A 25,088-nucleotide genomic window follows, 5' to 3' on the forward strand; every position below is an offset into this window, starting at 1 on the left:
TAAATAAAATAGTGATACAAACTGTTTAGTGTTAAATTCAAAATAAATTACTGGTACATTGAGTACTTAGGGTGTATAAATTTAAAATTATAGCTAATAACGAATAAATTTTTGTTATTTTAGTCGTTATACCTACTCATTGTTTTTTACTATTTTGCTTTCACCATGGTGACGATAGCAATTTAACACTGAAATTAATACAGGTCACGCTAAATTATGAGTTAAAATCCTGCCAATATTCGGTTACCCTCTCAATTTATTTTACAGATACGAAAAATGAAAAGTAAAAGCCATTTGAAAATGGTCGCATGTTGCAATGCACCTGAATAAATTAATCGCAGGTACTACAATAGAAGCGAAACATTAGGGAAAAAGAGATACGACAAGTAATAACACAACGACGCCCGGAGACTAATTATAACCGTGCGACGTTATTATTACAACAGCGAGAGCGTTTATGTTTGGCTCGCTGGTGCAACGTAAAACGCGGGAAATGGAGTGGCGCGACGACGCCAGAAATTTTAATCCCGCCACTGCAGCTGTCGATCGGTCCGAATATATGTTTACATTAGGTACATGCAAGATTGATGCAAAAACAAATGAAATATTGATGGCTATTATTAGAACACATGTGCATTTTTGATAAAATATATATATCGAGGTAATTAAAAATTAAAAATTCATAATTTATACCACTAGTTTAAAAAAAATAATAAATGACTAAAAAAACCATTTTCAAAAAATGTTATCGATATAGTGTTAGATATAAAAAGAGGTAGTCGGTGTCCGCGCTAAGACTTTCAATCACATTTCTTCCAACATCATTGTATATATAATTATTATATAAAATATATAATTCAGTCACAATATGGCAAATACCAAATGCATCCCCCATTAAAAAAAAAATTACAAATTTCTATCCACTATAGGTTGTTAATGGGTATAGTTACTAGTTAGTTCAGTATAATTGTGTATTACATTCACTGAAGTAATCATCTTAATTCTTGTAAAAAATGACAAATTTATTATATAAAGTTGTTTTACAATACTATTTGTATTAAATAATATGTTATTGTAATTTTTTTTTTATAGTTCCAAACTGAACTTGGGGGCTAAGCAATGTGAAAACAGTACGGCTCTCATGTAGTGATTTTCACCCAAAAAAAGTTCCAAAGTGAACAAAAATCCATTTTTATAAGATTTTCCATAAATATTTTTTTTTTAAACGATTGAAAATTCTACAAAACAAAGCGAAATCACTGTTATTAATAATTCACAGTAAAAAAAGGTTCAAAAACTTTAATGACACGCATAATAAATACCTAATAATATTAACTGGTATACCTGACCAGTAATTATCCACCTACGTATTATTGAATATAATAATAATAATAAAATAATTAATGTTCGTGCAATCGTTTCTGAAGTCATTTATATACAATATAATAATATATTAGAACAACACGAATTCAATGTTATTGTGTTTTTTTATTTATTTTACATTTCTACAAATCGTGGTCAATCGAACTTCTCGAACTGTAACTAACACGCGATTCGCAATTTAATATTTAAAACTGTCATTCGTCAGTCATTTCCACAGTTGCTTATCTCGTCAAAAACGTTTTTCTTTTAAACGACTCACCAACTACAAATGAGAACCACATTTCCAGATATAATAATAATGCGAGTATACAGTAACTATGTATAGTTATTCGAAAAGAAATAGTTAAGTTTACACGAACTGTGTTTAACACACACGCGGTGACTCGCATGTCATTCTCAGCATTTTAACTTTTGAAAAGCGTTTCAAAAACATTAGGAAATGTTTCAAATTCAAAATAATATGCAATGTATATATTATGCGTGATTTTATTCTTAAATATAGATACTATTGTTACTGATTGCTTCTTTGAATTTAATTTCAATTTTCGTATAGATAACTAAAACAGAAATAATTAGCACTATTTTCTGAAAAATAATACACCTATAATAATTCTATATTAGATTTAAGTCAATTAATTTACTGTTTTATTTTATTTATGATTGTATATTATGCCGTATATAAAATATGTGATCGTTAATTTTTAAAAACGATTAGTTTTGAGGTCTTTTCTGATCAATTATAATAAATTAGTTTCAAATTGAAATTTTATGCTTATTATATTGTTTTATTTTATAATGTTGCTAATGTTTTTACTTAATTTATCAAAATATATCAAATTTGTTTTGTAGGTATAATGTTAGTATCGACACGTAGGTCGTATATATTCATATAATATTTAGGGCCAGTTGTACCGTCTCTGATTAAAGTTAACCGGAGTTTAATCGGCCGAATTTGCACGGTTAAATATCTGTTATCAGCTGATTAAGTGTAATCGAAGTTAACCGTAGACGATATAACTGGCCCTTAGTTGTTTAGTAGGCACTCCTATTTTATTGCATGTGGAAGTATAAATAATTCTGGGTTAAACTAACATTTCCAACCCCTCCCCCTTACACAACACCATAAAAACTGTCTATAGGTATGACACTGGTCGTATCTTGAGTAAAGATGAAGGGCTAGTTCGGGGGGGATTTCTCAGTTAGTAGGTACATGCAGCGTTCGTCCGAGCGGAATGATCACACACACAGACACACAGCACACTTTATAATAATTGTGACGGACTGCGTCGCCCGGTAGGACTGCATTGCATTGTAACGTACATGTAATATTATAATACGTATAATAATTGACATCATATATAGCTCACATCCTTCAAGCGAATTAACGCCACCGCCGTTTACTGCAGCGTATTGCGGGTTTTATATAATTTTTTGTTTCTATCGTTTATTTTTCTATCGCGTAAACGACTCGCGTCCGTTGTTGCACACGTGAATGCACCGGCAGTCTAATTGGACTAAATCGGTCCTGACGATTTAGAAGAAAAAATGCCATTTCCCGCTTGTCCGTCGGCGTTCTAGTACACGGACGAACGCAATTATACACACACGCACACACACATATATATATACATTTCGAGTAAAACGGTTACACAGCGGCCGGAGAAACGAAAATATAACGAACACATAAATATACAGGGCGTCTCGATGAATTTATCTAGTGACGAGCCACTTACTGCAGTCTTTATAGCGGCTTATGGTTTATACCTATACTAAACACAAGTTGTGTCGAACTAACTTATATGTTTGTTTTCTTAAATAACTCCAGACGGTTATTTTAAAATATCATAGACTTTTATCTCAGATTTATGCAAGTGCGCTGTGCACGTCTAACGGAACTGAACACAGGAGCCTCCTCCCCCAATCTTACATATCTCCTTAAATATAACAAACACATCATAGATAAAATAAACATATTTTTAAATGTTAAACTTTTTTTTTAACACGTTTATTAATTCTATTGTTGTAAAAATAAGCTATAATATGTTGAAGTTTAAAATAAATGTCTTTAATAGACTATCAAGAAACAATATATTATAGATAAATTATATTGACATAACATACTCGTACTAATCACATTAAGATTTATTTAGAAATTATTTCTTTACATTAAAGTTTAAATTTTCAACAATATTTTAGGTACTCATTATTTTAATTTTATTTATTTTGATGCATATATTATTATGGAGGTATTAGAGTCCCAATAAAAATGGTTAGACTATTGGCTCTAATTTAATATAATTGGAACGACTTAAAAAATATCGAATCACTATATTTTGAGTGTTCCATTTTATATTTTGTGACTACGGAGTGAAAGTGATGGGTATATTACGAGAACGAACATCCCGATATACCAGGGATTTCCAACCGCCGTGCCGCGGTGCAAAAGTGTGCCACGAAATTATTTAGGTGTGTCGTGTAATCTTTGTCTTATTGTGTGAATTATTATTAGAAAATTAGTAGAAAAAATTATCATTTGATAAAAACAGTATATTATATATTATTATTTTTGTTATTTTTTAAATCGATCAAGTGTGTCCTCTAGTAAAAAAGGCTCGGAATCCCTGCGATACACCCTATATATACACAACGTATGCCTTGAGAGTACTGAGGTGACAGTTGGTCCCGTATCTTCTGTTTAGAAACGCCACCTCCGTGATAAATCGTGAACCGTTTCACGCTCTCCTCCCCTTGATCTAAATCAAAAGCCAGACAGAACGCGCTCGTGTCAAACGCCCGTATGCGCATATCACCAGATAATATCTGATTTTTATACCTAAGTATATATTTTATTATATATAATTACTAATTAGTATATACCAATCTATAATTACAGTATAATATGTCATGCAAATCATATCTACCTGCCTACCTATTATTGATATGTTTTACGACATCATCATCGTTCGATCGTGTAGGTAGGTTATAGGTACAGTGTATTATTATTTTATGAGTCATTATAAAATCGACAATAAAAATTATTATGAACATATGATAAACTCAAACTAAAAAAAAAAATATGTTGTTAAACGTTTTGACATGAACACAGATTAGCACACATATTAGAAATTGCATAATAGTATTGATATGTTTTAGTTCTTATAGCATAATATATTTGATATATTTTTACGCTACGACGTCGTATCATCCCGTCGGCATTTTCATCGATTGGTGTATAGCTATAACCATAACTGATTTAAGTTATAATACGACTAATACGTATCTACGTAATAATTACTATTCATTCGATAATTCAAAATCCATTTATTTATATATTCATCAAAGGACGACGTCTCCAACGAACGGTTGGTCTTGAAATGTAACAAAACAACCGATTCTATAAGGTAAATAGGTAATCGAAAGCGTTTTATATTATACACGAATGTCTATCAAATCTAAATTAAAATTTTAATATATGTTATAATATATATTATAAATTGTAATTTTGAATAGATAGTAAGACACCTAGGAGGTAGTAAATTATAATAATGATATTTAAAATAAGTAATAATAAATATTTAACTCCTGAACTGTATGTTGCGAATGCAAATCTATTATATATTATTGTCTATCTGTCTATGCAAGCGCCAAACCGTGATGTAACGAGTGTGACACGTGTGTAAAACGTTGTATTGTATTAGCAACTAACAAGCATTGCAATTTATAAAACGTAATTACATCTTCAATTATATGTCTTCATTATGCTATTATATTGTGTTTACTTACCAATTGGTTCTGGTACGCTGTGACGGCTGTGAACGTCGTTTCCGGGTACACGAACGTCTTGTACTCTTCGGCTTCCAAGTCCACAACGGAATGTCCACCCGTCGATTCACCGTTTCTCTTCACCAGGTGTATACGTGGCTGATACTTGTGCATCGAATTCAACACCAACTGTGGGCCACAAATCGTTATTTACTATCATATCTTCATCATCATTATGATAGAAATTAAGGGCGTTAAGTTATCATTATGTATACCTACTATATATGACAGTTAAAAATAGATAAGAAGTATGATTATTTTTTTGGCAATGTGGGTTAACGAGGAATCGATTCCGTTAGACCCTCATCTCTAAAGTAAAAATAAATAAATGAAATGAAAATCAAAGTTTACGTCATCGTTCGTGAATTTCGAAATTCAATAAATTTATTAGATAATTTTTGGTTCCATAAATAATATCGTAGATATAACATGAAATAACATGAAATAACTTAAGGAACAATTCCAAACAATGGTGATGAGTGATGACCAAGTAGGTACGTTAATTAATAATAATTTAGCCTCCAATAACTAAATACAATTTTAACTCGTTGACCGCCACGGTTTTTTTTGTCTTGTAACTCATAACCGCCATGAGATTTTCTTTGAGATCTCAAAACAATTACTAGTACTGAATATCGAGACTCCATATGAGATCTCACCGAAATCGATTTTTAGTGAGATCTCATACGGAGTCTCAATATTCGGTACTTTTTGTCGGATTTGAAAAGTACAGTGTTGCCACTTTCAGATGGTGTAATAAGCTTGCAGATATCATTTTTAGTTTTTTTTTTATCAATATTTGTTTAAATCGTCAAAACTGTTGCCAAGTAAAACCCCCTTGGCGGCAGGAAGTAAACTGGTGAGATCTCATACAAGAGCTCATGGCGGTCAATGTGTTAAGTAAGCAGGTATAAACCTTATGGGAAAAAATATGGGTTTCGGCTTTAAGTTTTTGTCCAATATGGCAACGATATAATATAATTTTGTAATTGATAACTGAAGAATCTCACTTGACGTCATGGAGTTATATGGTAGAATAGATTTTAGACCGACATACAGTAAATATAGAACTACAGTGGAATCTTCAAATAAAGTAGAATACTGCGTATATTATTGTGTTTAAATATTTTATACGCCTATGGTTAGTTTCTACATCACTTCAGACACGACTTATATTGAGTGTATATATACAGCGCTGTCATAGAAATAGATATTTTAATGCTAAATGAGTGGAAATGGATGATTCTCGGATTTTTTCAAACGCCCTCGGACATGACTGTAATGATATGCTCACACATCATGATTGTATGTTGTTTAAATATTCAATAAAATAAATAACAGTCAAGTTGTCGCACGCAGATAACAGTTAAAATCCAACAAAAAAAACAAAATACTGCTTACCCGTGAACAACGACCGTTTTAGCGATGGTCGGTCAATCTACACTCTCCGTCATATGCGATATTTTATGAGCTACATAAAACACCTCGTGACAATCGCAAATAGAAGAAACGGTGAACGGAAAAACTCGTATTTGTGTGAGTAATAGGATAAGCATTAAGCATACCAAATAAGAGTCATCAATTAAAACCGGAACTGCAAAAGCTCCATTCTATCCGTTCACATAATCATATAATATTGATATAATGCTAGCGCAGTTATATGATAGACGCTCGCCGCGTTTGGCAAAAAACACGATTAGAACCGTAGTTATTGGGACATTAATAAAAAAAACATCATATTGTGACTCGAAAAAAAAACACTGGGCTTCTGTTACGCACACACATCTCTGTCGTACATATTGTAATATTGTATTATGAAAATATTATTATATTATATTATGTGCGGTGGTAGCAGCGATGTTTGTTTAACGAAACGGAGGGCGTCCGCACGGATTAAAACCTCCCTCCGTGGCTAATTTCACGGGCGCGGTGACTAACTGCAGCTCTGCTGCTCACTTAATGACATATGCGGTTCCGTTTAGACGTCGTACGGATACGACACAACAATATATAATAAAATAATAATATGTCACACTAAAAACGGTCGGATGGAATAATATTAATAATAACAATAAAATAATAATATATAAAGTGATATTTTAATCGCTCGGGCGAGCCGTTTATAATCGTATTATGCATAATATTAAAATATGATATATCGACATAAATATACAAACACCATCGAGAGGGGAACGGCGTATAATTGTTTTTGTTTATTGTCGGCCGTGAGTTGGTTTTTTCGGACCACCGCGAAACCGATAAATTCAAATGGTGAACAATTAACGTGGACAGAAAAAATCGCCTACTCAGCTTATAATATTGCGTAATTACTATAATCACTTAAAGTTTTTTTGCAATAAGTATTGCGGCGGTAGTTTGCAAGCGAATCAATACGAAAAATAATTGTTTTGTTTTTTTTTTTTTTTTCAATAGGTATAATAAATTATTTTAAATTCATAAAATGTATATAAATAAATGCTGAACATGATATGGAACTTCTGTTTTGAACCACCTGGTATCAAAAATATGGCTTGGTCTTGAAAATCACCTGTATCGTTATTAATGTTTTTTTTAAACTTATCTCGGCTGGTTTCGAAAATATTATACACATGCGCACGTCTAGCCATTGCATTTTAACACTGACGGTTTTATAATAACTTTATTAGCAATAATAATAATAATTATTAGTTTTCTATTGTATGTGTAGGTATACTAACGTGTCCGTGCTTGTCCATCTCGTTGTTGGTGAGCTTGACCTTCTCGAAAGACACGACCTGCTTGCGCAGCTGATCGCCCGTAAACGGCGAGTCGGGGTGCGTGTACAGTCTGTGTGGGGCAGGCGGGTCCGCTTTGCCAGCTACCAGCCACGAAGACCGGTGGTACGCGTAACGGTAACGCTTGTTGTCCACCGGTACGATGTCCATGAGCACAGCGTACCGCTGGTCCGCCCGCAACCCCGTGAACGACACCCGGACGGTCGGGAACATCCTCCTGTGCAACGAAACGTAAGTTAATTATTATTCATAAGTATAGGCATGAAGACAAAATATAATATCTTGACAAACATTGCCTAGCAAGAGTATCCTGCAAGATTATTCACCATCACACATGATCTACACGCCCATCCTGCTGCTTGCACTCAATAATGAGTCTGTTATTATAATTATGAATTTTTTGGCATTTTTAAGTGTTCATAATATATATAAGTACTTAAAGACCATATTTTCAATTATACTTGTGATTTAAAATGTAATCTATGAATTAAAGAGCACCATATGTGGAGACACAAACTTCTATTTTCAAATGAGAACCTCATCCCCTTTTCACTGTGCCTATATCTAAATTGGGATGATTAATTTTTTTGAGTTGTTGACGCGCCTAATATATCGACAGTGAATAGTTGCAGAGTTATCAAATCGTACACATAAAAAATATAAATAAGTAAGTTTTAATCATTAATCTAGTCGTGGGCTATTGACGTACATGATGTTTAGTATTCACTATTCAGCCATTCTAGTACGATTCTCGTATTCTAGTTGTAGGATATATTACATACATATTATAAATAATATAAATATTAAATGGGTTAAACAAACAATGAAATGTTTGATTAAAAGTATTTTACGTTGAATTGCACATCAAACAATCATGAATAATTTAGTGAAGCGGAAAATAGAAAAATCTGGTGCATATATATTATATAATATCAGGTAGATCACTTAAATCTGCTATGCATTTACCGCTTTGTGAGCGATCTATATATAGATAGGTATACTTTATAGACACTCTATAAATAAGATCTGTACAGAGTTTATTTATTGAAAATCGTTGTACTTAAATATAATAATATATGTACCTACGTATATAATTGTAACGAGAAACGTATACAATGTACAGTTATAATACACCGCGCATATAGGTACGGCAGTTGCGGCACAACAATGGATTGCGCGGTTCGAGAGCCATGATCGAGTGAGCCACGGCGCGGGGTGAGGGAGAGATGGATTGGCGTGAAATAGAATGGAGTTGTCCGCACAAAGCCCGTGATGGTGACGAAACAGGGGACGACGATGGAAAAAGGGCGTACATAAGTTCCGGAGCAGTGTTGTGTGATATGTAAGTGCGTGCGTGCGTTACCTACCTAAAATACATATTATATTATATTCGCTTACCTATAGTCGAGTTTATATATATATATACAGCGACATGATACATATGTATATACAGAAAACCACGAGCTGGTTAAATCGGACGAAACGGCACCACAACTATACATACTATGTAATAATATGTAACACAATAATTTAATGTTATGTGTGTGTGTGAGCGTGTGCGCGCGGCACGACCGCAGCAGAAGTTAAATTGAATTCCCGGCCGTCCACGTTTCGTTTCCAAAACGCTGACAGGCCCCAAAGCCGGTCGCGTATAATTTGTACAAAATCCCTAGCCTTACGATATCGTCGTATATATTATAATAACATTATTATATACGTAAACAAGTGTGCGCCGCCAAGGGCATGATGTATATAATTTCCATGAAAAACCGCTTACTACACGGGCGAGCTCGGCGAGTGGGGATATAAAAAACGACATTTCCACCCCGAATCGGTCGTCGTCCGGCGTTCATAACTATATATTATATATAATACGTGTACGTACGTACGATATTATATAATATTGTGTTTTTGTATATTATCATATGATATAATAGTAATAATAATATCATAACCGTCACGGCCCGTTATTGTTTGTCCCTCGCCGAGAGTATGACGTATCACAGTCGTCGCAGTTACGGTCCTCATTGCTTAACCTATATAATATAACGCACTCGTATTTAAGTAGGTACAATAATAGAAGTCACACTGCACTTTTTGCGAGACCGAAGAGCAACAATTCAATAATACAGACCGTCATGCTATCTGCACCGCGATGCTCATCTGGTCTCAGCGATGTTTACCGTACCGAAACGCGTTTCAGACGATCGTCCGTTATGTATTTTAGTACCACCATAACCTATTATATATATTATTAAACGTTATTATTATATACACAAATCGATGTATATATAAGCACTTAATACTGACAACTGTGGGCACGCTGCGTTTTCCTATAACAGGAAATTTCAACGAATCATTTTTACAAACATTTTAATGATTAGAAATAGGTCATCTAACAGATAGTACTTTGATCACGTGCGATGTCATTGGGTTATTGAGTAAATACGAAGAAAAATACTATGGAAAATCATAATATTATACCCGAAGAGACATAAGTGCAAATCGACTATTTTATTATGTGCTGTGACTTCAGAGCTAACCGACTAAATGCTGCAAAAGTTAAAGATATAATAATACTGTTTTAAGCATCTCATAATATAGGTTTTCGGCTATGCCAGTTGGTATATATTTTACGATGTTTGATTTTAAATTTTGTTGTATTTTATTTTCATAATAGGAGTTTAATAATTATTGATCTCATCTAAACCGTCAGAAAGTCTTCAATAATCTTGCGTTATTTATACATAATAGTATCGTGGATAGGTGCTAAACGACTAGAAAAAACACAAAACATCCTATTGCCGCGTATAATATAGTAACCGTAATTAATAATGTCTGGTTTTCATTACATTATTTTTTCTGTTTTTTATCTGTCGGACCTGTATCGGTTAGTATTAACATAATGATGACATTAAATAAATTAAGTGTCTTTAAAACAAACTACCCAACACTAAAAACAACCCAAAACGATGTTGTTTTTTTTAATATAATTTTTTATATAGACAAAATGCTTCTTATCTTCACTCGGTAAAAATATTAAGTAACCGTCTTTACCCAAACACATTCTGGTTTCGTTATCTTAATGTTTATTTGGAAAAAAACACTTATTCACAGTAGGGTGAACATCACATTAATGAGTTGTATATTTAATATTTCAACTGACGGACATCTGCAACCGAATTTCACAGACCCTTCGATTTTAGTAAGAGGCCGGGCACTGACAATGTTAGAAGTTACCTAATTTTAAGTACTCTATTTTTATTTTTTATTTGTCTTACAATAGTATAGTATACAATTATGACACAATAAATAGCGAATTCTCTATTATAAAATGTAATGCTGCAATTTTTCATGCAGTGAAAAAATAAAGAAACAGGAAAAAATAATTTGAAAACAATTTTTAGAACTATATTTTGTATACTCTTAAGATTAGCAGTTTTTATTCGTTATCGAATGTAGTCCCACTTATACGAAAAGTGTTGTTCTTTATATTTGGTAAAGGACACAACATACTATCGTAGAATATTCACAGGATATAGAGACGTATAATATTATAACACAACACATGCAGACATCGTGCGGTATAACGTATTATTCTGAGCGAGTTCAACAACGGAAACGTGCGTTCTCATAAAGCGTAATTTCCCGTGGTCGAAGCCTTCCCCTCATATAATTTGAGCACGACATAAAACAATAATTATTATTAGGTTGTTCGCGATAAGGAAGGTATAATATTTTGAGAGTAAAAAAAAAAATTAATCATATTTTGCACGACGTTTGAACTGCACAACAACAACAATAATAGTACTTATATTAAGAACGAATGGAATTCTGTAATTCCAAAATATAGTTTTTATGATTTTTTTATATCTTACATAATATTGTACTATAATGTTATAATTGGCATATGCGTGAAATGTGAATTATTATACTTTAATAACTTATAATAAGTTGGCTACCTTACGTCATATTCTGCAGTGTACAAATCGTGAGGTTCAGGTATATGCTTTTGAACACAAGCGTGATGTGAAATGAATTCACTTTGTAGGTCTGCAACCATCGTGGTATAATATGATATGGATTTTGAACAGCCACAAGATTCAAAATTGACGGGAACGTCATTGGCCAAAACGTAATCTATAAATGTTTAGGACCCCCGAGACCCCATTCCTCCACCCGTTTGCGACATGGACTATGTAATAGTATATTATAATCGGTATATTATATAGCCAATTCTCGGCCGACGTTAATTTTATTTTTTCGCCAGAGTCTATCCACCGCATAATTTATGTACCTGTAGGTGGTGGCGGCGTACAGGTTATGTATACATACGGTATTAAATATATACGTGTGTCACGCGGAGGAAATCTCGCGCGCGTATATTATAATAATAATATTACCTACACGTACATACTGTATATATATATATGTGTGTGTGTGTGCGTACAACATATTTACGTTGTTCGTCGACCCACCTCGTTCCCACCCGCTGATTCTGAAAACCAAATCCACGTAAGAAATATTATGACCGTGATGTGGTTTGTTGTGGTTGTTATAATATTATTATTATTTCGAGTGATCCCGGACGGAACGCGACGAGGGAGCTCGCAGGAGGCGTTATTCGTGTGGCGTGTCGTAATCGTAAAAACGACCGCTCCGGTTATGAATCAAACGCACCACACACGAGGTGGCTAAAAACCTGTTTTAACACATTTTTGTTTGTCTCCCCCGTCTGTCTTGCCACAAATTTAGCAAATGCTCATTTACATGTTTATACACTGCACCGCGTGCGACAAAACGAAAATAATAATAATAATAATATCCTTTCGAGCGAGATCGCTATCGAATCTGATAAGAATAAATAATTGGGCAAGGCCTTATAATGACCGAGTTTTTGTGACCATAACACTGTAGTGATGCCGAAATAATAATAATAATTTTCCGAATTCATAACATAATTTATAGACACGTGGCTACACGATGACGTACCGACAGATATCGTCGTCGTTGTCGTCGTAATGTAATAACATAATAACACACACAGGGCTGCTGTGGTAAGCATAGTCACCCGTATACGTTAAACATTAGTCGAACGTATATTTTACCACTCCGGAAATATATTTTATCACAAACTCCTATCAACGTTTGCCCATTGCCCAACAGGAAGCGAACAGATACTGTCTTGGGCGGAAGTCACATCCGTCTGCCGGTCGGCCAAAACGTTTCGCGAAGAAGAATCTAACACACGGATATTATTATGCAGGCGTATAATTCCCATTTTCTGCTCAATTTCCCTAATAGACATTTTTGAGAAAGTTTGGAAAACTTTTAAATAAGTACCCATCGCACATTATTCATTACAGCAAAGAGTAAAGCAAACGCACTTTTTTTGTTTATTTTCGGAAATAAATAATATTGCAACAAAAATTAAAAATAATAAAATAACCATTAATTTAGTAGAATTATAATAACGTTAAACATTTTTTAAATAAACGGTTTATTTCTGTACGTTTATTCTTCTTCTAAACGTCTTTTTTCGGCTCTGGGCTAGCAGACAGTGATAATTTGACACACGAAATATGCGAGAAGCCGAAACGTTGTAGGATATAAAATCATTATGATGGGTAGGTACCTATGTATATGCTTTACATAATACATAATATTATATAGTCGTTATATACCTCTACCTACATCTCGGCTAGCCACTAGTCGCTGTCAAAATAACGTACATATAATGTTTTCCCATTTGATCGATCTACCGCCGCGACACGACCACTTTGTGCAGCGGCGTCCGTCAAAATATACGCAGATGTTATGACGTCGGGTTACCGGATGGATCTCGATTATCAGGCAATCGGTGGGAACGAACTGCAGGGGTGGGAGATAGGCCACTAGATATCGGTCTACATATAATATAAATATATATATATATATTTTTTTTATACTTGACTTTATTATGCAGCTACCTAATACTAAAAAAAAAAAAAATAATAATAAACATTGGAAATGAATACGTTATAATAAGAGAGATCATATTATTTTGAATCAAAAATTGACCTGTTGCACGAGCATAATTCGCCTGTAATTTTAACGGTAGACTGTATACATAGGTATTATGAACCTACTAATAATATATACCACCGGGCACCTAATGAGTTTGTTAGGGTTGTAGATATAAATATCACCAATAATAGTTAAATAAAAATTAACGAATGTTAGTCGTCGAGAGGGCCTGAATTCAATTCAAAATATAATCTAGGCGCAGTTATTAATTTATATATCATATTGAGACGTTAAGTTATATAGAATTGTTAGGAGCTAATTAACTCGTTACTCTTGTATCGTAAAGACAAAACCTACGAGACTTTAATTTATCAACGCGTTAACGTCGTTCAGTAGGTAGTCTTGAATATTATACATTTTTTATTTTTTTGTATATCATGCAAGATGTATCATACATAACACAGTTTAGATGATTTATTAATATCATTGATATCATAAATTGTAAGGTACTGCAATAAAAAATAACGACACTCGAAAAACGGGAGGCACGCACAATCAATCGTTGGTAGTTAAACACTTTTAATAACGATATACAATAAAGTAGGTATGTAAATTAGACGGAACGATTTAATAAAATTTAATGTGATTCAATACCATTCCATAGACTTTTATTATTCGATGCCACAGTTGGATTGGCAAAAAAAATTACGTTCCCGAGACAATTATTACATTTCTAGTGAATTATGGTGTTGGACATATCATTTTTATTATTTATTGTTCATTGCTGCTATAATAATTATATGGTTTGTTTCAAAAACACTCACATACCTATTCTACAGCAGCACTGCGTCGCCGTCCGGAAATGTAAATTATTAAAATATGTTTGAATACGCTTGCAGGTAGGTAGGTATGCTGGTGTTTTAATAAATATCTAACATTTAATATTATACAAAGATCTTTAAACACCTATTGCCATTATTTTTTTCACCTATTCATTGACAGCATTCATAACCGGTTTTTTCTTTATTTAAGTAAGGATTATCACTTCCAATATATAATAATTGTCGATTAAGCGTGTAGACATAATATCGTAATGGATTTTTTTATTTTTGGTTTTTTTTCTTGGCTCTATCTCGTACGTGAATTCTGTATGCTCTTTTAACTATTTTACTATTTTAATAATGGTCGATTAAACGTGTAGACATAATATCGTAATGGATTTTTTTCTTGGCTCTATCTCGTACGTGAATTCCGTATGCTCTTTTAACTATTTTACTATTTTAACGGATCCGTGCCGATCACATTTCGCCATTCGCATTAACAAACACAATACAATTCAAATCATGTTGTTACTACACTAAGTGGTTTTTATTTTCTATATTATTATTCTCGTATGTTCATAGTTTGTTACTTTTTTTTTTAATATCACAAATTAACACATACCTACATCGTCATAAATCACTCGTAATATATAAATAATATAAGATTATAAATTTTTTTATAAACTATTTGCTTTGGTGATATGAAACGAAAACCGATTAAATCTGTCGAAAAGGTAAGAGATAATCTATTATTAAAAAGATCATTTTTTTTTTTTTTAAATTAGTTATGTGATCATATGTTCAATGTCTATTTATTATCACTATTATTAGGTATTATTATTTTCTTGAAATTATATCTTCGTTTAAAATTAAGAGCCCATTGAATAAAATTATTGAATGCGAAAAAAAAGATTTGATGGTTAAGTCTTTAGATAGATTTATAATTATATTTCTTATTGGTATGTCTCATGTCTGCATTTTAAGGGGTTTGGTATAGGCAATTTAAAGGACTGTAGAGGGAGAATTTATTTTAATTTTAAATTTATTACAATATTAATATTAATAATTTAAAGTATAGCTTGCGAATCAAACGTCAATACTATTGTAGACTGTTGTGTAATTATAAAATTACATAAATCGAAAATTAAGTTATGCATAAGAAACCAAAAGTCCATATTATATAAAAGTGAGAACTTAATCTGCAGCAAATATCATTTTAAATTTTAAAATATCATCGTGCCTTTCTATAGTAAATTAATTATAAACTAGCAAAAACAACAAAATACTTTTAATATTTACATCTAAAAAAAGCATTTGTATCACATTATCATTCTTGTCCTTCGAAAAGAGTTCTCTTCCTCTGTGGCAATATAACAGAAAAATATATTTAATGTTACATTTTGGTCTGTGGTTTTTGATTTTCTCACATAAATTTTGAACATTCTGAAATTCTGAACATTCATCGTACGAAATATTATTACAGAAGTCGGAGACTAGAAACTCAGCATTTTTGAGGAAGTGATATAACATAGAAAACTATCATGAGTAAATAGTGATTGTTTTTACGAAATTAAACGAACCAGTGCATGGCTAGCTGCAAACATAGAGTAACAAATATACGACGTAAACAATGATTTATATAATTACATATTGTCATCTCTACAACAGGTTTCTTCAGTCATGAGAATACTAAACCTCCGTTTACTAGAGAGTATAGACGGGAAAAGACGGACCAACTTTTTGTGTTCAACCTACTCCAGGGGAAGGTTGACTCATCCCATCTTCTTGAAGTATACGTATACCAAGTGTTCACACTAGATCTCAAGAGCCATTCTTCCTTCCTACTTTAAGGTCCAATTTTTTAAAGAACGATCCTTTAATCAGAGTCATGCGCTCTTTAAATAATAATGATATTGATCTTTGGCTTTAATACAGTACTTTAGTTCCTCTTGTTTATATTTAAAAACTATCTATTTATGTTATTTACTGTTGTAATTATTAATTACTATACACATTTATATTGTCATTTGTTTCTACCTTTGTAAAAGCCGTTAGTCGTTTATTCATAAAATAAATAAATAAATATTATAATTACATGTCATCTCTACAACAGGTTTCTTCGTCAATACGTATGCTGTAAAGGAGGATTGTTAGAAAATTAAAATTCAATTGACATTAGAATAAGTTTGGTCAGAAAAACGACAATTTTAACGCGATACGTTTATAAAATTAAAATATGCACATAGTTTTTTGCTATTTTTAAATTGCTGTGTTAAAAAAACTCACGATTATATCTAGTTATTAAGTCTTCAGTATTTAAATTGAAAACGTTATGAACTTTTAAGTACAAAGTAACTTACAAATTGTCGAGTGACAATTTAGATTTTGAAATTTATAATGAAATATATTTTTGAGCGAAACAACTTTTTAAAATGTTTTTAGGCATTTTATTATTTGATATTTCCTTAACCCCAATAGTTAATGATGTATTTCTGATATAGGTGTTTATTAAAATCTTAAATAAAAAATATTTATCAAGTTGTACAGTATCAATTACTATACATTTTATATTTACTTATATTACCTATAAATCTTCTTAACTGATAATAAGCATCGATTTTTTTTCATTTCGTATTCTTGCCAAAGCTGTCCCCTCTCCGTGACATGGCCTGCATGTAGACTTTTTATTTTTATTTTATCGAAAACCTTACAAACGCGCACACGCCCACAAAAGCGTAAAATGCTTAAAATTCCGTCCTCTGGGTTATAATATATATATGCATATAATATACATAAGCCTATACCCACCCGCACCTGCTGCACAACTCGTGGCGGAGAGCTTTGCAGCGCGCACGACGTGAGTTATTGTAGTAATATTCAAATTACCCCCGAGGCACAATAAAGCGGAAAAAGAAAAACTTCGGCTGCCCCACCCCAAAACCCTCTTCTACCAATTCCATATAATATCTCACCCTCCCGGCCCTCGGCCATTTTTCTTTCTTTTCACTCGCCCCCCCTCCTCGCCACTCACCCGGGGGCAATAAATGTATATACACTACTGCTATGCTAGTCTGCTCTTGCGGTAGAGGGTTTTCGGTTACTTAGCAACGGGCCTGGTTTTTGCTGCGGTTCTCTCCTGATGGATATGACCCTATATATATACATTCTCCCCTCATTCACCCATCATCCCCCCCCCCCACAGCACCGACTAGATCCTCTTTCACGAAGGCTGCAAACTCGCGCTCGCACTCGAGCGGTGTTTTCACCACTACCACCACCACTACCACCCTGCACCAATTCCTTTTCGGCCCTGAATTATTAACCTGCGGGGCGATGGTGGGCCGTTATACTCACACAGACACACTCCCGTTAATGATATATGTATATTAAGCCAAGTTTTTCGGTGTCGGTATATATATATATTATGGTGCCATAGCGTTGAACGGCGGAAGTAGAAGAGGGGACGACGGAAGACGACGAGGCGATATATGCGACGTGAGTGTATGTACAATGGAAGAGAAAGAATATATATATACATATGATATTGCAGGGTACAGAATAAATGTGTGTATATATATAAGTGGGACGAAACGGGCTGAGGGAGGAATGGCGTTCACGTGATGCCAATGCAAAACGGAATTATAATAATATATATATCCCCCTGCCGGACGACCGGGATCTATATACAGTTACGAACCGTCGTCGTCATCGTCCTCATCGAATACACGACTTGAGCAAATGTTTGGCGATGACGAAATTGCGGTCGAGGGAGACGCACCGTTATGCACACACACACATACACACACATATTTCAATATAATATTTTATTATGTATATACAAATGATATATGTAAAATAACGCGCGTGCACGCATTGTGTTTGCCCTATGGACGAGGGACACACACAAATATATATGTATCTATCGAGGAGGAGGAGGTGGCAAAGGGTGGAAAAGCTAAAAAAAAAAGTAAATAGTCGTGGCTGGCTATTTAAATAAACAACACACTCACACACACGTGGTGAATAGCAATACTACATGGCTGTAACAGGGGAACGCATATACGTGTGACATATATATATATATACAAACTGTAATACTATGCATATATATTATGTAAACATGTATCTATATATATAACAGGGTGAACCCTTTTGCGGCGCCACGGTCGTTATTCAAATATCGTATATTGCGAGCGTATAGATATATGTATACCGTTATATGTTCGCGTTCAATATGTCACGACGTTTTTATTCATTTCCCAAATGAAAACGTTATGGATGTATTACATAATATTATACGGGGTGTCTCGCCGTGTTTGTCCTTGCAAAACACACGTATATATCTATCCTATGTGTGTACCGCATACCCCAATCAGCCTGTCCAAGTATAAGACACGCCCAATTATTATTAGTATTATTTATACAATATATTTTATACTTATAATTATATAATATATATATATACATTATTTAATTCAATTTTTGAAAATATTTACAAGAATTTGTACATTATTTTTTGAGTTCAGATTTATCGGACACAGGCGCATTGTACAATGTTCCTATATTAAATAATAAATCAAAATTAGCAAAAAGTTATTTTTTATGCGTCATTTCGATAATTATGAATTAATATTATTATGGATCATTTATCAAATAGCTTATGCCTGAATCTATTTGAAATGATTTGTGCAAAAATCCAAATTTAATTTACGTCAATTGTAGTTTTAATGATTTTTCAAAAATTTGTCTTATTGGTTAATAATTTATACAACGATAAAATCTGTACAATTTTCCAAATGATTCCACCATTGATAACTTACTATATTAGTTACTCTTTTTGCCTATGTTATCAATAATTATTAATTACTAATACAATATACAATATTATAATATTAGGTATGCAGTACCCATTGGCCATTAGATATAAAATATTTATATTGGACTGATGATTTAATTAGTAGGTTTGCGATTCATAATTGAAAAAAACATATTAATTATTATGGTCTCATGATAGTATTTTTAATATTCAATTACATAAACATATATCAAATCAAAATATAAAAACACTAAATTAAAGATTTAAATATAAATTCAAAATAATAATGTATTATATGAATACTACGGATGGCAGTAATAAATAATTAAAATTCGTTTGGCAATATAAAAAAGGTTGCATATGTTACAGAACATATCGGTACATAATTTACGAGTAGTCTTGACGTTTTGAGAGATAATTAATTAACTGTGATTTTAGTAAATATATAAAATAAATGACATTTTTTTCTCGCGGCCATTATGACGTGTTGGTGTGTGTACATCATGTATGACAGCGCAGATGACTGTATTTGACTCCTTTCGTTTTGGGACATTAGTTACAAATTACAATTATTTTTTGACATCGTATATTATCATACTTATAAGTCGAAATTGCAATAGGTCTGCATTACGCACAGATTTATACTGCTAACGAGTGAACGTACCTACCTATATTACGTTAAAATATTATATAGATGTTGCCAAAAATCTATTTGAAATTGAGAAAAATAATACGTTTCTAATCTCTAATTGACACATGTTCGCGTGCAACGGCGTGTTATCGAATTTACTAAAAGCATAATTTCGAAATGCAATCGAACCAAGATAGGTAATGATAATTGATATTAAATGTGGCTTGCGTGGTAAAATACTATAAAAAAGTAATAATAACACTATTATACTTTATAAAAGTAGCAATGAATTCATATATATATAACAATAAAATAATAGGCAATGCAATATTGTAATAATATTAAGTCGTTGTGTAATATTTCTCAGAGCCATAAAAAAAGAAAATTAATGCATTTTGTAATATTCGTCTTCTGTCATCCCATCATCAATCTATAGTTTAAAAAATAAGATTAAAACGTCACACACTGTGAGAAACACCATTTTAGTAAACGCATAGAATAATATATTATAATGAGAATATTAGATTTTCGTTGCGTTTTTGTACAATATTATATAGTGTTATCAATATTAATCGATGTTACACGAAATACACACACATCGTACAAACATAATATTGTACCGACGTGCTTATGAGTTATGACATTATCATAATATCGTTCCTTATAGTTACAACTACATAATATATAAAAAAACAAAATATTAAATCTAAATATATGCGTAAGTTTGTAAGCACCAGCCAAATATAACTCCGTTGAGTATTTTAGCACAGATATCAAATATTGTCCAGAAGTAATAATATAATCTTTTGATATTTATAAACATGTTAATTTGTATAGGTACATAGTACCAGATTATAGTAATCTGATTTTTCGAATAACCAATCTAAAAATACAATTCAGACCTTTAAATTTGGTTGAATGAACTAATGAAATGTGATAAATGGACAGTTGTAAACGATTTACGAAACCTACGGATCGCGTGGTTAGGACGTATCGACCGACGTTATAAACTGATTGGGAGGTTAGAAAAAAAGACTTCCCGTCGACGAAACCTCGCACGATTGCCACGCGTCCGTGCACATAATACTGTACCTATTTACTTATAGGTAACGGGTAATACCTATATATGATAATAATAATAATAATAATAACACCATAACAGTATTATAGCTTACCATCTATAACCTGTGCAATAGTTGCAGATCAGTTGAATGCACTCGCAGTGCATTGCGTGTTGCACTTTACCAAATCGTCACGTCGTCGTAAGAGCATGATAATTGAACAATCGTTTTACGTCGTCGTTGCAACATGTAATCAAACACGCACAACAATAATCGCTTTAAATCACAGGCGACGAGCTCAATTAAACACTTGGTCTTAATACAATTATATATTATGTTATACAGATATATTTAGATTTACGCATGCACATATGCATTATGCAGCTACCTGCAATGTATGCAGGACAAGTATATATATTATGCTCAACGTCGGAAATCTAAGGAAATCTACTGTTCCCGGTCCCAAGTGATTCTATGATTACTGCGGGACGGTAACTTGTGTGAAAACAATACGTCGTATACCTAACCTGACTGTAGCCGGACCACACGCCGTACTGGATTGAGACGGAAAATTTCTCGAGCGTATCGTACGCGTAATGTTTAATTGGTGGAAAGTTGAAATTATTCAGTTGGTTTTAAGGGTATCATGCTGGTATTTATTAAGGAGCAAAATGTAGGCAATTTCTAACTAGTAATTACTTAGCGAAGCGGCCACACGGAAAATCAAAACCTTTTTAACTATCAATATTGAATCCACAGTAAAAACGATTACCTATGTCTCGTTATTAAGGTTATATTGGACTCCAATTTTTTCATTAACTTAAAAATACTAGAAAAAATCATTTGTGATACATAGACGTTTATTACAACTTCTGAGTCTAACTTGGATTTAACTTACAAGTCGACCTGCATAAGCCCTTGTTGAAAAAATAATAAAAATGGATTTCATCAAACCTGACTATTTTGCAAAGCATGGAATTATTTTCTGCAAGATAGCTCTTGTATGAAAATTACCTCGACTCCGACAATTTAGTCGATGCAATCGAAATATGAAGACACAGCCTTTGTCGTTTTATAATATTTATCGATGATAACGAAATCAGATACATTAAAATATTAATATTGGTTTTTACAAACATTAATCTATTATTGCTTATTATCACAACGGCTGTCTGAACTTTAAGGCTTTAAGTAGTACTTCTAATATCAGTTATATATTTATGTTTTTACTCTATAGGTAAAGTTAGTGTTTATTACATAATTAGCGTTGCGTATTTTATTGTTTAATGACTTTTAAATGTATGTCAAAATGTATAGTACAAATATTCTAGGAAAAAATCGAATTGAACTCGTTGATTTCTATTATCGTAAAACAAAAAATATTAATTCATTGTCAAATCAATATAATATGAATTTCAAAATATTTTGATAGTCAGTTTAATGGATTAACGAAGAAAGATATAATGAATTTACTCGGAGGTGTGAAAATAAAATAAAATACTTCTTTATACTTAGGCGTCAAATTCATAACCATATTATTATTATTAATATAATATATCATAATATTTTATCATGTGTTTTTTGTATTGTATATATATATATATATATATATATATATAAAAGGAGACCATTACAATTTAATATTATAGTTACATTATATTATAATATGCCAAAGTAAAGTTTAATATTGTATAATAATAATAATAACATACTTGGGTAGTGATTAACAAAATTAATATTACTTATAAAGTTATAAGTTATAATTGTTAGGTATGAAATGATTTGAATGTGAATTTAGCACCTTTTCGAAAAATGTTTGCGGTGAATACAAAGTTTCCGTAGGTACCTATAGACACCGTTTTGATATGATCTGAAAACCGAAATACTTTGAAACCAATAATAAACGGATATTTAACCGATAATTTTAATGATAATGATAAGTGATATCTTTTTTTTTTATTGAATTTGATTTTGTATACATATGTAAAAAAAAAAAATGACAATGATTTACCTAATTAAATGCAGGCCTAATAATAGCGACGTATGAACGTTATGGTTTTTAGCCATATGTGTAATTCAGTATACATATTTAACTACCAACGCGATTGCCCGGCGATAATCATAAATATAATCAAATATATTTCGATGCTTGTTAAAAATCAATAATGTTACAAGAACATAAATAAATAATGAGGAAAGATCACGTGTTTGAATAATTAGAGATAATACATATTATTATAAATTTTATTCGATTTTTCTGAAAATATTACGCCAACACTTTATTGCCATCGCATTATCTTCATAAATTAAATATACATATTTTATTGAAATATAATATTGTTTATTTAATGCATGATAATATTATTATTATTATTATTATTATTATTACTATCATATTATGACTTTACGTAGTATACTTATATATTATTACATCGACAACAAATATTTTTACGGGTATTGAGGTCATAAAAGATTACCAAAAATTGCGCGCGTTATCTATAATATACTTTATTGATTTTTGTGAAATGGTAGATTATAAGGTTAAATTAAATTTTTTCGATGGTAATTGATTCGGAGTATGAAGAATAAAATATAAAACACAACAAAATAAAATGATATGTTCCTACGATAAAGAAACATTAGTAATAAAAATATATCCAAATTTGTGTGATATAATTTTGAATGATACTATGATAGTAATGTAGTATTGAATTGCGTAATTAATTTAGTTCGATATTACGAGTATAAGTCAGTCGATTTTATGTTTTTTGGGCCTATCTTGTTTTATATCTATTTTTTGTTTGCTTTTACATATAATTATAATTATTGTTACTTTATTCGGATTTTTGAATGACTACTTTCGGAATTTCACATTTAAATAGTATATGCACTAATAAATATTTTGTTGATTCATACTAAGTCCATTATTTTAACATCTTATTTTTCACGATTGTGAAAAAAAATCATGGTTATTCTACATAATTCTAGACCGCTTAATGATAATTCATTCAGGCCACGGACGAAGTTTGAAGATTGAACTTTTGACAGACATCGCCGTTCTACCTAGATTGTACACGTTTATAATGGGTTGGTCATGGATTTTTACAGCTGTGCAAAATACGACTTAAAAATTATTTTCAACCTATATATAGAGACAAATTTAGTGAAACTATTTGAATTTATTGGATCTATACTTGAAATCTACTTCATCGTTGATGTTTTTTTTTTTTTATTTCACTGTTCCGAAAATTGTAACGCTAATTTTAATTTCTTCTTTTTTAATGTATATTTTTTTTGGATTTAGAGTGGTAAAATAAAAATATAGGAAATTCGATCTCAAGTAGGTTGATAGGTAGATTAAAATTTGTTTTCTGCAAATGCTAAATTTTTCACTAAATCAATGTTGAAAATAGAACACATCTAAATTTCGATGTTACACGTGTTAGAAAAATACAGACAATCAAAGCTCCCAATTCCCTTAGACTTTGTGTTTCGTATAATATAATATAGGTATTGTATATTATAAGATGAGAACTTTCAATACTCAATAATAAAAGCTAATAATGGATCATACGCGTGTATTCACACGGATGATTATTAAATCCATTTGTTAGATAAAATCAATCATTTCAAGTTTTTCAAGTTAATGAAATAAAAAATAACCTTAATCGCATTACCTATACATACGAATAGTATCGTAGGAAAATTTCAATAAACCGTTTCTAACGACTTTTATAAAAATTAAATACCCTAAATCTTTGAACTTATCACTTA

At 31.9% G+C, this 25,088-nt stretch overlaps 2 protein-coding genes across 2 annotated transcripts in view; one reads left to right on the top strand and one right to left on the bottom strand.

The window, feature by feature from the left end:
- LOC107162340 (uncharacterized) overlaps positions 1-25,088 on the top strand; it is a 148,686-nt gene that overhangs the window by 83,806 nt on the left and 39,792 nt on the right. The window lies entirely within an intron of this gene.
- The window catches only part of LOC107170977 (uncharacterized), a 65,026-nt gene that overhangs the window by 35,262 nt on the left and 4,676 nt on the right, over positions 1-25,088 (bottom strand). Inside the window, exons 3-4 of the mRNA XM_089216089.1 lie at positions 7,923-8,196; positions 5,167-5,334 (exon numbers count right to left, since the gene is read on the bottom strand). Of these exons, the coding sequence (XP_089072215.1) occupies positions 5,167-5,334; positions 7,923-8,196 (442 nt within the window). The remainder of the gene's footprint in view (positions 1-5,166; positions 5,335-7,922; positions 8,197-25,088) is intronic.

The sequence above is a fragment of the Diuraphis noxia genome, unplaced genomic scaffold (assembly GCF_037042655.1).
Source record: "Diuraphis noxia isolate RWA-SAM2 unplaced genomic scaffold, SU_Dnox_SAM2 contig0001, whole genome shotgun sequence".
In the NCBI taxonomy this organism is placed as follows: Eukaryota; Metazoa; Arthropoda; class Insecta; order Hemiptera; family Aphididae; genus Diuraphis; species Diuraphis noxia.